Here is a 15,440-nt window from a genome sequence, read left to right as displayed (position 1 = left end):
CGCCGGACCCACAAGGCGCGCCCGGGCTCGGCGGGAAAGAGCACGGGGACGCGCAGAAGGCCGCGCCCTCCCTCCACCCCCTCGTCCAGCTGTCTACAGACCGCGACCCGCACGCGGGCCCCAACTCCCCAGCAGCCCTCTAGACGCCTAGCCAGCACTCGCCCGCTCACCCGGGCCCCGCCTGCACCGCTTCCTCTTCCGGCTGTCGGGGCGGGGCTTCCGGCCGACGGGCGGGGTGTTGGGCTGCCCGGGCCCGGAAGCGGCGGCGGAGGCTGGGGCGGCGGAGGCTGGGGCACCGCAGTGTCGGCCATGGCTGTGAACCTGAGCCGGAACGGGCCGGCGCTGCAGGAGGCCTACGAGCAAGTGGTCAACGAGAAGTCCCCGACCGACTGGTGGGCGCCGAGGCGGCCAGGGGCGGGCCGGGGGCGGGCCGGGAGCGGGCTGGGGCCGGGGAGCCAGGGGGCGCGGAGCCCTGTCTGCCCCGCACCTGCGCCACACCCCGGGGGGGTGGCGGTCCCCACCCTGTCACCCCTTGCCCCACCGTGCGTGGGCAGGTTAAACCCGGCGTGGGGGTGGGAGTCCGGTGAGTCCCCAGACCTTTCCCTCCACTGGCCTCCGGTCTCGGCCGTACGGGCCTCGTTGATGCATCCTGTGCCTGGCTGTGCTTGAGGGCTTCGCCAGGTTCTCCTTTCTTGCCCGGGGACTTCCGTGGACAAAGGGGCCTTCCACAGCCCTCCTTGAGAAAGCGGAAGCTACGCCCGGCTTCTTCCAAACTCTGTGTTCAGGGATGGCCCTCTAAGGGTGGTCTGGCAGCCTTGCTTTGGAGATGTCAGGCAGGAAGGTGGAGGGGTTTAAGTCCCTGGTTCCCTGTGAATGTGTATTCGAGAACCTCGCTTTCTCTAAGAAGAATATTCTTAATATTCCTGAGCTATGGGGAGATGAAGGAAAGGACGATGCTGGTTATGTGTTTAGGAAAAGGTCCCATCTTCCGTCCACCTCCCAGTGACATCCTTTCCTAGGTTGTCGGTGTTAGGGGCTTTATAGTACTGGAAGCCTGGATCTGAAGTCTCTGGGAGAGCCCTGGGCAGCCCACACATAGGGCCTGCTGTCTGTCCTGCAGCTAGGGTTGTTTTTTGCATGGTAATTGTCTGTTACCTTCCTTTTTGTTTAAAGTGTGTTCACTGACCAGTTTTGAGAACTTGTACTTCCAAAAAGTATGCTGAGTACGATCGAGTGAGGTGAGCAGCTTTTGGGGTGGGAGCCTTTTCCCGTTGCCAAGGGAGGGGCCCGCTGGGCGTGGCTGAGCTACTGTGGCTCTCTCCACTTGTCAGGTGCTACTGCTTTCTCGTGTCTACTTTCCCTGGTGCCCAGCACAGAGTGGCTTTTGTACACTGTACTGTTGTGACACTGAGGGCATTGTTGCCTTGCCATTCCTTCACCCCCAGGCCTTTTAGGGAAGAGCTTCAGGACACCAGCTGCCTGGGTCTGCAGAATCTCTGGGGCCACGTCGATGTGGGCAGGTCTCCATTCACTAGCTGAAAAAATATCTAGACCCATGTCACTTCCCTGCTTAAGCTCTGCAGTGGCTTCCTGTTGCATCAGAAACAGCCTGGACTCTTTGCCATGGCCGACAGGCTCCTGACCGCCCCTCCTGTTTACCGTGCTATGGTCACACCTGTTTACCACCACTCTAGCTTTCTTTCTTTTCCTTAAACTTGCAAAGCTGTTTTCTCCTCATAGCTCTTGTTCATTCTGCTTCCTCTGCCTGGAGCGCCTTTCCACATCATCCTAGGGGGCTCCCCAAACTTCCTTTCTCAGCTCTGATGTTGCCTTTTTGGAGAGGCCTTTCTGGATTCCTGTCTCCCTGGCTGCAGTACATTTTCCCATCTCCCTGGTTGACTGCCTTCAGGCATGCACCAGACACCCTCACTGGTTTTCTTGTCACCTTTGCTCTTCACCAGAAAGGGTGGGGTGGTCCCCATCTCTGTCCCTGATGTAGGGGTACTGAGAGCGGTGCGGAAAAAGTGGCAGAGGATATCAGAGCAAGAACAGGTGGTCTCCGGTTCGACGGGTCATAACACATTTCTCATGCAGAGTGGGTGCCCCGGGCCAGGCCCTGGAGCCAGGTGGGCTGGAGAGCAGCCACAGCATCAACTCTCCATACCGGCTCTTTCTCCTGGTTCCCCCAGGTGGTTCTTCCCCTAGATTGTGGCACGTTTGCTCAGTTCCTGCTCCCACTGCACTATCTGACAGTATCTGGCACTATCTGGTGTGTATGTGTGTGTGTGCGTGTGTGTGTGTGTGTGTGTGTGTGTGTGTGTGTGTGTGTGTGTATGTTTTGTTTGTCTCCCATTAGAAAGTAAGTTCCATGGGCAGGGCCTCTTAGGGATTATTTGTAGCTGCATTCCCATCGCTAGCAAGCAGCAGGGTCTCAGATTAGGTTTTTGGGAAGTGACTGGATTATAAGGTGCCCAGTGCCCCATACTCCTTGTGCTATGTGCCTGCACAAGCCAACACACCATTTTTTTTTTCATGTCGGTTTGAAAGAAGGGTTGTTTGAATGTGGTATGAGCCTCTGAACCGGGAACATTCAGGAAGGTGGCTTAGGCTGGAGCCCAGGGTGGAGGGGCATGAAGTCAGAGGGGTAGGTGGCAGGCACGGAGCGTGGCCTTTGCTAGCTGCTGGATCCCTTCTTGGAAAAGCTAAGCTGAGCGGCCACCTCCGTTTCTTGCTGCTTGTCCCGTGCCCCTGTCTTGTGCAGCCAGGGGCTTCTTTCCTCCGGGAGGAAGGCTGGTCAGGACTCTGGCCACCAGAGTCTGGATGTCTGCCACCACCCAGCCTTCCTTTTCCCTGTTTTTCTGAGTGTTTCTCTCCTTCTGCACTCTCCCCTCTGCTGGGAAGCAGTGGTTCTTTCCTGGCAGTCTGTCCTCCCTCCCAGCCAGATCTCTGGACCTGGGTCTAATTTCTTCTGACTTTCTCAGGCTCAGGCAGCTCTGCCCAGTGGCATTAGCGAGGCCCTGGGGAAGCTGAGTGGAAGTTGACATGGCTCCTGTCAGGCTGTTGACCCTGGAGCTTCTGTCCGGCGCGCCTCAGCAGGCCTGTGCCGTGGAGCGTGGGGTGATGATACCCCAGACCGGGTTTTGCCTTTGACTTCCTGTCTGATGGGTTAGCACCCTCACCTTGTGGTCCGCCAGCACTCCCTGGAGCTGAGCTGCTGCAGAGTTCATGCAGATGTCTGGGCTTCATGTGGACTGCACAGAAGCCGCCTCTTCTAAGATGTTCTCTTTGAGTGACCTTTGTTCTGGTCAAGGGACCTTCCGTGGGCCAGATTTAATACAATTTACCATAATTTATAAGGCCACATCTTTACCAGAGTTCTTATGAATAATTAGGCTTACAGGAGAAGGGCGGTGTGACCCAGGGTCACCTGTGGAGACCTAAGGCTCTGCTAGATACAGCACGTGCCCAGCCAGGGAGCCTGTCTTGTGAGGAGCCTGACTGCGTGTTGAGTCATGGCCCCTGTGGTTTCCAGTGCCATATGCAACCGATAAAAGCCTGTGTGTGCTGGAAGGGCCTCAGGCCAGACAGACCTGCTCCAGCAACCCTTGAGGCTTTCCGGAAGACCACAGATATACACAGGGTCATTGAAAATGCACGTGTTTCTCCTTCCTGCTTCTCCTTGGGGTGCTTTGGTTTCAGGAATATGTAGGTATCTTTTGTTTGTTCAAATGTACACACGTGGTAGCTAGGTGGGTGTTTCACACGTAAATGTGTAGAAGCTTGCCATAAAACTTCACAGCTTAGTTTTCTTCCGGATGGATGTATGCTCCCCGTCTCCATAGGCTTGTCCTCACGACAGGCCGGCTGCAGCTGAGAAGGCTCAGCTCTGGGAGGCCCAGTGGCCTACTGAGGTCCCGCCTTGTAGTTCAGAGTAGGGTCGGGGTCAGCCTACAGGGTTACTGCCAGGCTGAGCTCTTTGGGGCGCAGCGTGAAGCCTTGGTGGGGACAGTGAGCGCAGATGGTGGTAGAGCCTGTTTGTGTTTTGTTTCAGGGCCCTCTTTACCTACGAAGGCAACAGCAATGACATCCGTGTGGCTGGCACTGGGGGTGAGTATGATAAGCGAGGAAGCAGATGGGCTCTTATGGACCATCAGGAGGCAGAAGCCCGGGAGGGAGGGTGAGGCGCGTGGAGGGGAGGGAGTCGTGACGTCACTGCTCCATCTCTGCTGGCATTTCAGCCGCCACAGCGGGAGGAAGGGCACTCAGGGTGCGCAGGTGTCCCCTGTGTGTGGCGTGACTGCAGTGACACCTCCCCTGGCTAAGGGTGAGCCTCCCCCACGTCAGTTTCATTCAATGTTCAGGAATTCCCTGGTGCCCTGATGGGGCCGGCTGCAGCCAGCCAGGCAGGACAGAGGCTCCCACTGAGCAGTGTGGGCTCCCCGGCACTCAGAGCTCCTTCTGGCCAGCTTTGGGTTTCAGATGTTTCTAAGTGAAAATACCTTCTCCTTGGCTCTCTCTGCCTGGTGGTGCGAGGCAGCGCTGCTCTCTGTCTGTGTTGTAGTTGGAAGAGCTGAGATGGGAAATAGGCCAGCCCTCTCCAGCTTGCAGGCAGCCCAAGGCCTGGCCTGTGCTGCATCCTTAGCCCTGGGCTGCAGCTGGGAGGGTAACAGTCCCACAGAGCCGGGTGCTGGTGGTGGAGGAGAAGGTGTGGACACATCCTTCCCTCTCTCCTCTTCCTGCTGGGCACACCCTCACCCAGGAGAGGTCACATCAGTGCACATGGTCCACTGGGACAGGGTGACCTGGAAAAGTGCTACTCAAATACGGGGTGATAGGAAGTGCCTCGGGAAGAAAAGGCTCTTGGCCAGTGCTGGGCAGAGGGGTAGAAACTGCAGGCCCCCCACCTGATACCCCTAACTCCTCGTTCTCAAGGCCAGCTCACCTGACCTGAGTGACACGGCTTCACTGTTCAGTGCATGTTCACTAGCATGTTCTCTGCTTGCCCCATGAATGGTTCTGGTGACTTGTTGGTAGAAAACATCTCCCTCTTTCGAGTGCCTCTCCTTAATGGTCCTCTTTCTAGAAGGACTGCCACTGACAGTGGTCTCAGGTGCAGTGTGATGCCATAGGGGACTGAGGATTGCAGAGCTCAGCTGAGTTTCATACCACCATCCTCAGTGGTATTCACAGGCTCTGCTGTAAGAGCCCAGAGCAGGGCCTCAGGACTGCCCCAGGTTCCCTGGAGCCCTGTAGCTAAAATACCTGATCCAGGTCCTTCTCACGGTCTGAGGAGGTTTGGGACACCTGATGAGAACCCAAAACTCTAGTACATGCTGGGGCTCACAGCCTGGGTGTCAGGGGAGAACGGCGTAGCGTGGCTCATTTCTATGCCCCATCACTCCCTTATCCCCACTCAGAGAGTCTAAGAGCTGAGGCCCTATATGGCGGAGAGTTAACATCTGCTTGGGACCCTCTGGGTGGCCCTGGAGTCTGAGCAGACATGGGTAAGGGCAGGGTGACTCACATCAGGCCCTGTTATTCCAGGGCAGTTTGTGGAGTCCAGGCAATGGTAAAATTGTTGCAGAACCCCTCCATTTGGAGGTCTGGTGCCTGCCTGGTTTGTAGCATAAATGACATTTTTACTTCCAGAATTACGTGTGGGTTTACAGGAGTGGTTTTTAGACTAGTGTGGCTTAAAAAATCACCTGAGGTGCCTTTCCTTCCTCCCTCCCTCCCTCCCTCCCTTCCTTCCTTCGTCTTCATTGCTTCTTAGGGGCTTCTCTCGTTGTGGTGAGCGGGGCTGAGGTGCTTTTCACAAATGCAGATCCTGGGTCTCATCCAGTTCTCATAAGTCAGCTTAGTGCGGGTAGGCCTAGGAATCTGGTTCAGACGCAGATGGGGCTGAGAACCCTGGTTTAGAGGCAGCTGGGGTTCCCTTTCCTGATGGACTAGGTGCCAGGGTGGGCGTGCGGTGCCTGGCCTGCCCCTGACTCTCCTTGTGACTGCTGCAGAGGGGGGCCTGGAGGAAATGGTGGAGGAGCTCAACAGTGGGAAGGTGATGTACGCCTTCTGCAGAGTGAAGGACCCAAACTCCGGCCTGCCTAAGTTTGTCCTCATCAACTGGGTATGTGGAACTTGAGGGCTTCTGAGTTCTCACCTAGGTGTGACCTGGAAAAACTCCCTTTTCTTCCTTCGTGCTTTGCCTTTTGTGAGTGGAGTGGAAGAGGACCTGATTTTAGAACAGCTTGAATCTGGTGAATGAACAGAATAGTGGATTAATTCAGTGTGGCCCAAAGAATACCTAGGGCCTTGCTAGTGCAGAATTCACTGTTCCAGCCCAGAACGACTCCTGTGAATGGACTACACACAATCACAGGGCACTCATGTTCTTGTCCCCTTCAGGGTAGTCATCCTGAGGGAGCAGAGTGCCTGGATTAGGGCTGGGAGGACACTGGGAGTATAGGACAGGGGCTCTAGTGAAGTGGAGCCCCCTGGGTGGGGACTAGGGAATTCTAAGGCAACGCCCCACAGTGGACACTGGCGACCGTCCTGCTCCTAGAACCTCCCTGACTCGGAGGTATGGGGGCTCACCGTGTCCTCTGCTTTGGGGTTGTGGTTTGCTCTTTCCCGGGACACAGGGAAACTGCTGAGTCCCTGGAGTGGGCAGTGGCTTTGGGGGGAGACCTGGGTCACACTGAGGAATTGGCGGGTCATGCTGGGTGTGCTGTGTTGCAGACCGGCGAGGGTGTGAATGACGTGCGGAAGGGAGCGTGCGCCAACCACGTCAGCACCATGGCCAGCTTCCTGAAGGTGAGGGCTGCTCCGTACAGGGCCTCACAGAGTTCACCAGGTCCCTAGGTTCCAGGGTGTGAGTGAGCGGGAATCACAGCCAGAGTCGGAAGTGTGCCTCACATCCTGATGCTCTGTCTGGACTTCAGGGCATAGCCAGAGGCTGCTCTCCTCTTGCCCAGGAGGTAGCCAGAGCCACCTGCAAGCTGGCTTCAGCGGGAAGGAAGGACGAAGGACCTTGAGGAGGCCCTGCTGGAGCTGGTCTTGGGGCGGGGCTAGGCCTTGGGCTGCATTTGTTTTATGAGTACAAACTTCTAGCAGTACTAGGAGGATTTGGACGAGAAGGAAAGCTGCTTCTGCTCTCAACCTCAACGTGCATGTTCCCTTTAACGCATTCTTTGTGGTCCATTTCTGCACGTATTTATTTCAGTCATCATATAATGGAACCTTGTTTAACTTCAAAAGCATTTTGTATCAAAAAGCGTTTGTTGTTCACTTGTCAGCTTACTCTTTGCATTTCTTTGGTTACTGGCAAGGAGGCTCAGGACTTTGTTTTCTGGTTCTGCCAACGCTTCTTCAGATGCACCTCAGTTTCTCCATCTAGGAGCTGAAAGGGAAGGTCCCAAGCTTATTGGTATTTAGTAACAACAAGGTCATAGTTGTAACTTCTCAAGAAGAAATCAGTAACTTGCTTTTTGTAGAAAATGTGCTTGTTTCCAGGTGACTTTTAAGGTTGGATTTCATTCACTAGAAAGAAGCCCTTTAATGCCGGGGCTGTCTTACAGCAGCACAGGACAGGCCACACCGTGGAGGGCAAGGGCCTCCCACGCAGGCTGGGACAAGAGCGATGGGTTTCCCTCAGCTGGTTTTTCTGAGGCCTCGGGGAGAGCGTGCCTTGGTTCCTGGCAGGGTCTCCCGACCCTGAGCGCGGTGCAGCCGTTGCACTGTGCAGGCCGAGGTGTGCGGCCTGTCTTCTCCTGGGATTGCAGTGCTGCTTCTTCATTAAGTGTCGCTCCTGCTGCAGGGGGCCCACGTGACCGTCAACGCCAGGGCCGAGGAGGACGTGGAGCCCGAGTGGATCATGCAGAAGGTGGCCAGGGCCTCCGGGGCCAACTACACCTTCCACGGAGAGAGCAGCCGCTTCCATGACATGGGCCCCCAGGCCCCGGTGGTGAGTGCTGTGTGGGCCTGAGGTGGCCGGACAGGAGTGCGCGGTTCTAGCTGCGGACCGATTCGGCCCGCCCTCAGCGCTTTCTCCCTCGGGGGCTGGGCTCCTCCTGCCTGGCTTCCGGTCCTGGAGCCAGACTGAGGTGCAGGTGGTGACCCCGGCCTGACAGGAGCAAGAGCTGCCTGCTGGTGAGGTGGGTGCCGGTGGGCATGAGGCGTGGCCTTTGACCCTGCCTGGTAGTTCCAGAGCCTCTTGTGTGTGCGCAGAGGTTCTCTGCGGGGAAGTTCCATCCACCCTCCAGGCCGTGGCCCCAGAGTGTCCTGTGCCGCCCTGGATGGTGGTTGCTTTGGAGAAACTTCTGGTGGTGGACAGGGCAGGCCCCTCTGAGTTGTGGGCGGACGGACGCCTGTGGGCCTGTGGTCCGGTGCGGGATGGGAGCTGGGGTTCTTGGAGACCCTGTGGGTGCTGCCATGGCAGTCAGCTGTCTGAGGGCCCCTGTCCAGAGGCCTGCCTCAGAACTGCCCCGCCTCCAGGAATCTCAGGCAGGCCAAGGGGCCGTTCCTGCCTTGGCTTCCATCCACAGGGGCCTGGTGCAGCCAGAGACTCCTCCAGTGTTGTCTGGGGTTGAGCTTCCCCACTTGCGGTTTCCAGGGCCTTTCAGGCCCTCTTGGTATCAGTCTGCTTATGGGTCACCGGGCCAGGCGCCACTCCCTCTGCCGGGTGCCATCCTAACCGTTCTTACCTGCGTGCTATGCTCCTATCGATGACCCTGTAGTGAATTCTCTGTCCGCCTCAGGGCTCTGTGTACCAGAAGACCAACGCCGTGTCTGAGATCAAAAGGGTTGGCAAAGACAGCTTCTGGGCCAAGGCAGAGGTAAGTGCCGCCCAGGGCATGAGGATGAGAGCTGGCATTTGGTCTGGTCCTGTATGCAGCAGACAGGAGGAAGTGGTTTACTCTCTGTGTCTCGGTTTTTCCTACAATAAGCTAATAGATCAGATGTCCCTGGTAGCACCCACTCGCAGATGGTTGAACTAGGGGTCAGAGGTGTTAGGGAACAAGGCCAGGCAGCGAGTGTTGCTGTAGAGCCCACGCTTGACCGCGGCCCGTGTGGGCTGCCTGGGCGGGTCCATGCTGCCGGCAGCGCCGAGGCTGAGGGGGCAGCCGCCTGCGCCTCTCCCCGCAGAAAGAGGAGGAGAACCGCAGGCTGGAGGAGAAGAGGCGGGCAGAGGAGGAGCGGCAGCGGCTGGAGCAGGAGCGCCGAGAGCGGGAGCTGCGCGAGGCCGCCCTCCGGGAGCAGCGCCACCAGCAGCAGGGCGGCGAGGCCGGGCCCCACAGGTGCAGCGGCGCTGCCCCCACCTCCTCTCCCCTCCCGAGGGCTATCCCCCAGGGCAGGGGAGGGTGGGCCGAGGCCAGGCTGCATCTCTTGCCTCTGCCCCTCTCAGCAGGAAGTGTGAGCAGCAGGAAGTGCTTTCGAGGAGCGGAGAGGAGCAGGTGAGTCTTGAGGGCCAGAGTGACGCGCGGGGGTCCCCGATCAGCTGAGGCTCGTCTGGGACAGGTGCACAGGCTGCCTGCTGTGAGCCATGGTGGCCCTGTGGGTCCCTCCAGATGCACACACCCCACCCAGCAGGCCTGAGGGAGGCGCTTACTGGGAGGGGCCTGCAGCCTGCTGGGGCAGATTAGAACGTGGGACACGTGGTGTGTCAGGGCCGTCAGTGGAGAGGAGAGCCAAGGGCAGAAGCTCAGCCCGGCATGGACCTCCGCCTGATGCTGGAAGAGGCCTGTGAGCCCCTCAGCTTTGGTGTTTTGCTTCCTGACCCCCTGCACAGCTGCAGGGAGCCAGGCAGGCCGATGGCTCCCGGATCCTCATTCACTGCCGGCTCTGTGCGCGCTCCTTCAGGAGCCTGTCTGTCCACAGCGAGCACACCCACGGGAGATTTTCAAGCAGAAAGAGAGGGCCATGTCCACCACGCCCATCTCCAGCCCCCAGCCAGGTGAGACTTCACTCTGCGCCCAGCTATGAGGCAGGGGAAGGCTGAAGGGGAGCCTGGGGTCCCAGGGCAGGGCCCCCTGACTTAGTGACAGATGTATCAGAAGGTGAAAGGGATGAGTAAGGAGAGCCCGTGCTCATGAGGGTTGCTTCTTGCACGGGAGCCGGGGACTTGGGTGTCCCCTTCCTGCTCTTGACGTGGTGGGACAAGAGGGGCCGTGTGTGGCTCTAGAGTGGACACCCTCCAGCCCCGGCCCTGTAAATCCCCCAACGTTGGGCTGTTAGCTGGGTCTCAGGGGCCTGCATCAGTCACCTCTCTGGCCCCCAAAGGCTATATCAGACTGCACTGCTGGTCGGCTCTCCAGCACTGCACGTGGCCCCCAAGGGGCTGCTTGGAGTGTACGATGTGTGTGTATGTGTGAGCTGTGTGCACAGCGGGTGGTATTCTTGCAGCTGCTGCATGTCCCTGTCCGCTCCCTGTATGACAGCCACTGTCCCAGAACAGGTCCACCCTCTGGGCAACACAGGGCACAGAAGGGACAGAGAGGACCCGGCTCTTCCCCCTTTCCAGCAGTGTGATGTCTTCGATGTTTACCGTTGGTTTGCAGGCAAGCTGAGGAGCCCCTTCCTGCAGAAGCAGCTCACCCAACCGGAGACCGCCCTCAGCAGAGAGTCAGCTCACGCCACCTCAAGGCCCAGGGCAGGCAAGGCTCTCGGCTGCCCTGTGGGGAGTTGGGGCTGGGAGGGAGACGTGGCATGTCCTCTCCCCTCCCCTGGGTCAGAGTGGGCTGTGTCCTCCCATGCAGATCTCCGTGAGGAGCCGGTGCCCAGTGCCCCTCCGTGCTCGGTGCCAGCGGAAGAGGAGGCCGTGTACGAGGAGCCCCCAGAGCAGGAAACCCTCTACGAGGAGCCTCCAGTGGTGGGTTCTCTGCAGCAGGGCAGATGTGTGAAGGGCCCATGTGCCCGGAAATGCGCTCCTTGGCCGTACCCATTCCGTGGCTCCCTACCTGTGAATTACCTTGTTTAATTTTGGAGCATCCCGTGCCCCGTGTGCCCCCCCCCCGAGTCTGCCGTGAGCCCTGGTCACAGGCAGGGTTGAATCTGGGTAACCACGATCCCAGACTTCTCTTCTTCTTTCCCATCCGTGGGCAGGTGCAGCAGCAAGATACCAGCTCTGAGCGCATTGACCACTACCCGGGGCTGAGTGGGAAAGGGCTCTGTGCCCGGGCCCTGTATGACTACCAGGCAGGTAATGTGCTGCAGCCCTGCCACCTCAAACCACAGGGCCCAAGATCAGGAGACAGGATTTGCGGACTCCCTCAAGGGGAGAGCCCCGGGGCGTGTCAGAAGTGAAGGCAGGAGGGTGCGAAGGGAGAGTGGGTGGGTGCCCTGCACAGCTCAGGCCTCCCCACATGCTGCGGGCAGCTACTTGCTGTCCACTGGTGTGAATCCCAGTTGCCCACCTTGTCCTAGTGCCGGAAAGTGCGACCAGAGAAGAGGGACCAGGCCTGGATGCCGGTGCCCCTGCTGACCCTGGGTAGAGGCCTCAGGGAGCAGGCTGATGTGTGGAAGTGCTGTGCTCCAGCCTTTCGCTGGGACAGTGAGCCCAGGGCCGGGCCCCGCAGGAAGGTGTGTGCTGGGGGAGTGGCCCCAGGAGCAGCGTCAGCACAGGCTGAGGGCCGGCTGGCCCAGGGCCCTCAGCACCGCATCTGGGCTCACCTTCTTTGCAGCCGACGAGACCGAGATCTCCTTTGACCCTGAGAACCTCATCACGGGCATTGAGGTGATCGACGAAGGCTGGTGGCGTGGCTACGGGCCGGACGGCCACTTTGGCATGTTTCCCGCCAACTACGTGGAGCTAATTGAGTAAAGGGCCCCGACTGCTGGCCGAGGCCAGGGGCTGTGCTTCCCTTCCCCTCCCAGACGCGACTTCCTCATTGCTGGCAGAGGCGGCGTGAGGGTTGTGTACGGCACTTTTCTAGGAATGGGATCCCCATGATGAGGGCAGGCCCTCGGGCTCCCTCTGGCTTGGGTGGCTCGGCCTCTGTTGCCCCAAATGCAGCAATAACCTGGTGATCTCCAGACGTGCTTCCAACAGCTTCCCAAGTCCTCCCAGCCAGCCTGGTCCTTGACCCCCAACAGAAGACACTGAGCCAAGCCTGCCCAGGGCCAGCCTCTCAGTGACCTCTGCCCAAGGAGTATGGCACTGCCAGTCTGTGGGGGTGGGTCTGAGCAGGGGCATCTAGAGGGCTCCTTGTGCACTGGCCTTTTTTTCCTTTTCCTCTTGGCTTTAAGGGACAGTGTCTGTAGCTTCAGTGACCCTTGGGAACAGTGAACTTGAGAGTTTATGACCAAAGTCAGAGTGGGTCATGACAATTTTGGTAGCAGTCTTTCTGGAACCTGCTCTGTGCTCCCCATTTCTCTATCCCTCTGCCTGGGCTCTGGGCAGTGGAGATAGGGACAACCAAGCCCCCGTCTAAGTATGTGAAGGAAGAGGTGAAAACATCAACAGACACTGCGTGTCCTTCCACGTGGCTCACTCTTGTCTGCTGGCGCCGGTGTGCACCTCAGTTGATACGGTTTAGGGAAAGTAACCATGGTGGCCTGTTCCTACTGTCTTTCCTTCTTTCTGCCCCAGCCCATCCGTGCCTGCTTCTGGAGTAAGAATTGCCCCACACCGGCCCTAGCTCCGATCCCTCCTGTTGTAGCCCTCATGTGTGCACCCTCAGGCCTCTGACCAACCCTTAGCCACCTGGAGGAGGCATAAAGGTCAATGTGTGACTGCAAGTCAGCCTCCTGCATTTCAGTGCTCGGGGAGGGGCCGAGGGCCCCCCGACCCCTGCCACGGGAGCCTCCACCCACGCAGGACGGCCAGTGCGCACATGTGCCTGGAGTGAGGCACCTGTACCCACAGAGCACCTGGGGGATTAAGCTCTTACGCTCTGGGAGGTGCCAGGTGGAAGCAGCTTGGGGCAGAGGATGCGCCGAGGGGGCTGTGGGCCCAGGTGGTGGCCAATCCCAGTGCCCCCTCCCCACCTGGCTGCAGATGGCGTTTCCTGTCTTAGGCTGAGCTGCAGGCAGGCCTCACCATGTCCTGATTTCTTAGGACAGCCTCCAGGGCCCACCCCAGCTATGAAAGCCCCTTGAATCAGGTATTGCCAGCTTTGAGGCCACCTGTGGGCTTGTCTGCCCCTGGACAAGGGGCCCACGTGGGGCAGGGCTCAGGGTACCACCTTGACCTTCCCGCCCTGGGGCAGCCAGGACAGTAGAGGACAACCAATGTGAAGGAAGTGGTGTGTTGGCCACAGTCCTCGCTCGCCATGGGGAGGGCTGGGTCACTTGGACTCTCCCTAAGTGACCCTGGGCACTCGGATTTACAGCAGGCTTGCCAAGTGGCTCTTCTGCTTTGCGGGTCATCGTAGGGGCTTGTCAGGAGCCACTCGATAGCCGGGGATAGGGAGGCTCTTGGCCTCCACGTTCCCGGGGTCCCCGCAGCCAGTGGGGGAGGCTTGGGCAGGCAGCGGGGGTCCAGGGCTGTGTGTGTGGAATCCCGGGCTCCAGGCCCACGGAACGAGCCCTGAGTGAGCACTGGGGGGCGGGCGTCCTGGGGCCACACTGGCCTGAGGCAGTGAGAGGACGTGCCTTTATTGCCAAGCCCACCCTTCACTTGGCCTTGCCCTGGGCAGCCACAGCTTCCATGGCTTTGCGCACGGTCTCCTCGTCACCCAGGAACCGCATGGGCTTGGTGGGCTTCAGTGCCTGGTCCAGCTCATACACGATGGGGATCCCCGTGGGCAGGTTCAGCTCCATGATGGCCTGGTCCGACATCCCTGGACCGGAGGAACAAGCATCCTTAGCCCCGCCCAGCCTGCCCGCCAGGCAGCCACCTGCTCTTGCATTTAGCAGGCTTAGTGACCTTTACAGGCCACGGGGCTGTTGGCCAGGCAGCAGCCCTCCCACCCCAACAGCAAGGCCGCAGAAATGCTCCTCGAGAAGGTCAAGGCAGCCCTGAGACAGCAGCCTACAGAAATAGCTGTGGTGAACCGAGGACCTCGCTCCGGCCCAAGCTGGCCTCATCTGGGGTGACGCCATCGGCCCCCTTGGCCCAATGTGAGCTCTGGTCAGACTGGTGGGTGTTTGGGATCAGGAAAGACCTTAACCACTTAACTTCTAGAGAGTTCTAGTTTCTGGACGTCCTAAGCAGTGGAGCAGGGCTGCTCCTGAGAAGGGGGGTGTGATAGGGACGGCGAGAAGCGCTGCCCGTGGCCGAGGTGGACGCAAGGCCCTGCCAGGTGAAGAGAGTTCTCTGTGGAAACCCGACCCAACTCTGCTGGCCTCCCGAAGACCTGGCCTGGAATAGCAGCTCGACCTTTGGTATCGCTGTCATCCCGCCCAGCCCACTGGTGCAGGGAGGCCTTAAGGGAACATGCTCTGGGCAGTGGGAGACCCCGGTCACGTTTGCCTTGGTGCATTCGTTTCTCCTGGACCAGGCTGCAGGGAGCCCCCAGAAGGGAGGGAGGGCAGGTGGTCTTTCCATCTGTGAGGCTCAGCACCAGCCGTGAGGCGTCTGTGTGGACTCAGCCTCAGGAAGTCCTCAGAAAGGCAGACGGGGGCTTACTTGGAGGAAGCCTGTCATGCTGGGAGGGGCTCCTCCCCTTTTAGTGGAAGCCAAGCTACCAACCTAAGGTCTGTGGCATTCTCCACACCCTGCACCTGTCTTTTGACGTCTTTTGCCCCGAGTGGGTGAGCTGGGGTGTGGGCAGGGTTGGGCAGGGCCCCACTCTCAGTCCCATATCCAGCAGCTGCCAGTGAAGTGACTTGACCAGGGTCACTCAACAAGCTGGGATTTAGAGCCACATGGCCCTGCCTCTTCAGGGGTGGGTGTCCTTGGGCAAGATGCCACCCCTGGGCCTTCCCTCCTCTCCCCTGAGGCTTGTGTTGGGGAAGCCGGGCCAGCTGTGGACCCCTGAGCAGGGCCTGGGCCCTGGGTCAGTGGTGGCACACATTTTCACCCAGAATCTTCAGAAGGAGACTCACGTTACACAGTGTCTGTCCCAGTACACACGGCAGTGGACGGTTCGTTCTTACAGAGCTGTTTTTTCAAGTGGTTTCTCACCCCACCCAGTCCAGTTCACAGTTTGGAGGCCCTGCCCGGGGTGCGGATGTCTGTGAAGCCGCCTCGGCGAGGCAGCCGGCACGTTTACGAAATGAGCAGCTGGGGGCTCGCTGGTTCAAGGGGACGTGTCACCCCACCCGCCTCTGCCCACACTCTGTGTTGAGGATGGGCCTCACCTTCCAGGTGCTTGACGATGCCCCGCAGACTGTTCCCGTGGGCTGCAATGAGCACTCTCTTGCCAGCCTTGATCTGGGGGACGATCTCATCATTCCAGAAGGGCAGAGCCCGGGCGATGGTGTCCTTGAGGCTCTCATGCGTGGGCAGCTCCCCTGGCTTCAGGCCTGCATAGCGACGTGCCTGGGGGCATCCGTGCTGCTGT

General features: G+C 59.1%; 2 protein-coding genes across 4 annotated transcripts in view; one reads left to right on the top strand and one right to left on the bottom strand.

Moving 5' to 3' along the window:
* Positions 1–235: 235 nt before the first annotated feature.
* DBNL (drebrin like) lies at positions 236–12,732 on the top strand. Of its 3 annotated transcripts, none has more exons than XM_024747007.1 (13): positions 236–392; positions 4,052–4,107; positions 6,012–6,124; positions 6,736–6,810; positions 7,814–7,960; positions 8,754–8,831; positions 9,142–9,293; positions 9,404–9,449; positions 9,856–9,949; positions 10,554–10,649; positions 10,752–10,864; positions 11,098–11,194; positions 11,676–12,732. In XM_024747007.1, exons 1-13 carry the CDS (start codon positions 310–312, stop codon positions 11,813–11,815), a joined length of 1,290 nt encoding a protein of 429 aa, XP_024602775.1. In that variant the 5' UTR covers positions 236–309; the 3' UTR covers positions 11,816–12,732. The 3 variants fall into 3 exon arrangements, with proteins under 3 accessions (XP_024602775.1, XP_024602770.1, XP_024602786.1); XM_024747002.1 differs by having other exon boundaries at positions 9,401–9,449; XM_024747018.1 differs by lacking the exons at positions 6,012–6,124; positions 6,736–6,810 and having other exon boundaries at positions 255–392; positions 9,401–9,449.
* An 846-nt stretch (positions 12,733–13,578) lies between these two features.
* The window catches only part of PGAM2 (phosphoglycerate mutase 2), a 5,519-nt gene continuing 3,657 nt past the window's right edge, over positions 13,579–15,440 (bottom strand). The window contains exons 2-3 of the mRNA XM_024747031.1: positions 15,238–15,418; positions 13,579–13,775 (exon numbers count right to left, since the gene is read on the bottom strand). Coding sequence (XP_024602799.1) covers positions 13,609–13,775; positions 15,238–15,418 — 348 coding nt within the window. The 3' untranslated portion in view covers positions 13,579–13,608. The remainder of the gene's footprint in view (positions 13,776–15,237; positions 15,419–15,440) is intronic.

The sequence above is a fragment of the Neophocaena asiaeorientalis genome, unplaced genomic scaffold (assembly GCF_003031525.2).
Source record: "Neophocaena asiaeorientalis asiaeorientalis breed wild unplaced genomic scaffold, Neophocaena_asiaeorientalis_V1.1 scaffold403, whole genome shotgun sequence".
Classification (NCBI taxonomy): domain Eukaryota; kingdom Metazoa; phylum Chordata; class Mammalia; order Artiodactyla; family Phocoenidae; genus Neophocaena; species Neophocaena asiaeorientalis.
This window is presented reverse-complemented; position numbering and strand designations above follow the sequence as displayed.

Excerpts from the sequence above, each read along its gene's own strand:
- DBNL (XM_024747002.1), top strand. The coding sequence starts at position 310 with ATGGCTGTGAACCTGAGCCGGAACGGGCCGGCGCTGCAGGAGGCCTAC. Across the intron at positions 9,450-9,855 it reads CGAGGAGCGGAGAGGAGCAG|GAGCCTGTCTGTCCACAGCG; the intron begins GTGAGTCTTGAG and ends GCGCTCCTTCAG. Across the intron at positions 10,650-10,751 it reads CACCTCAAGGCCCAGGGCAG|ATCTCCGTGAGGAGCCGGTG; the intron begins GCAAGGCTCTCG and ends CCTCCCATGCAG.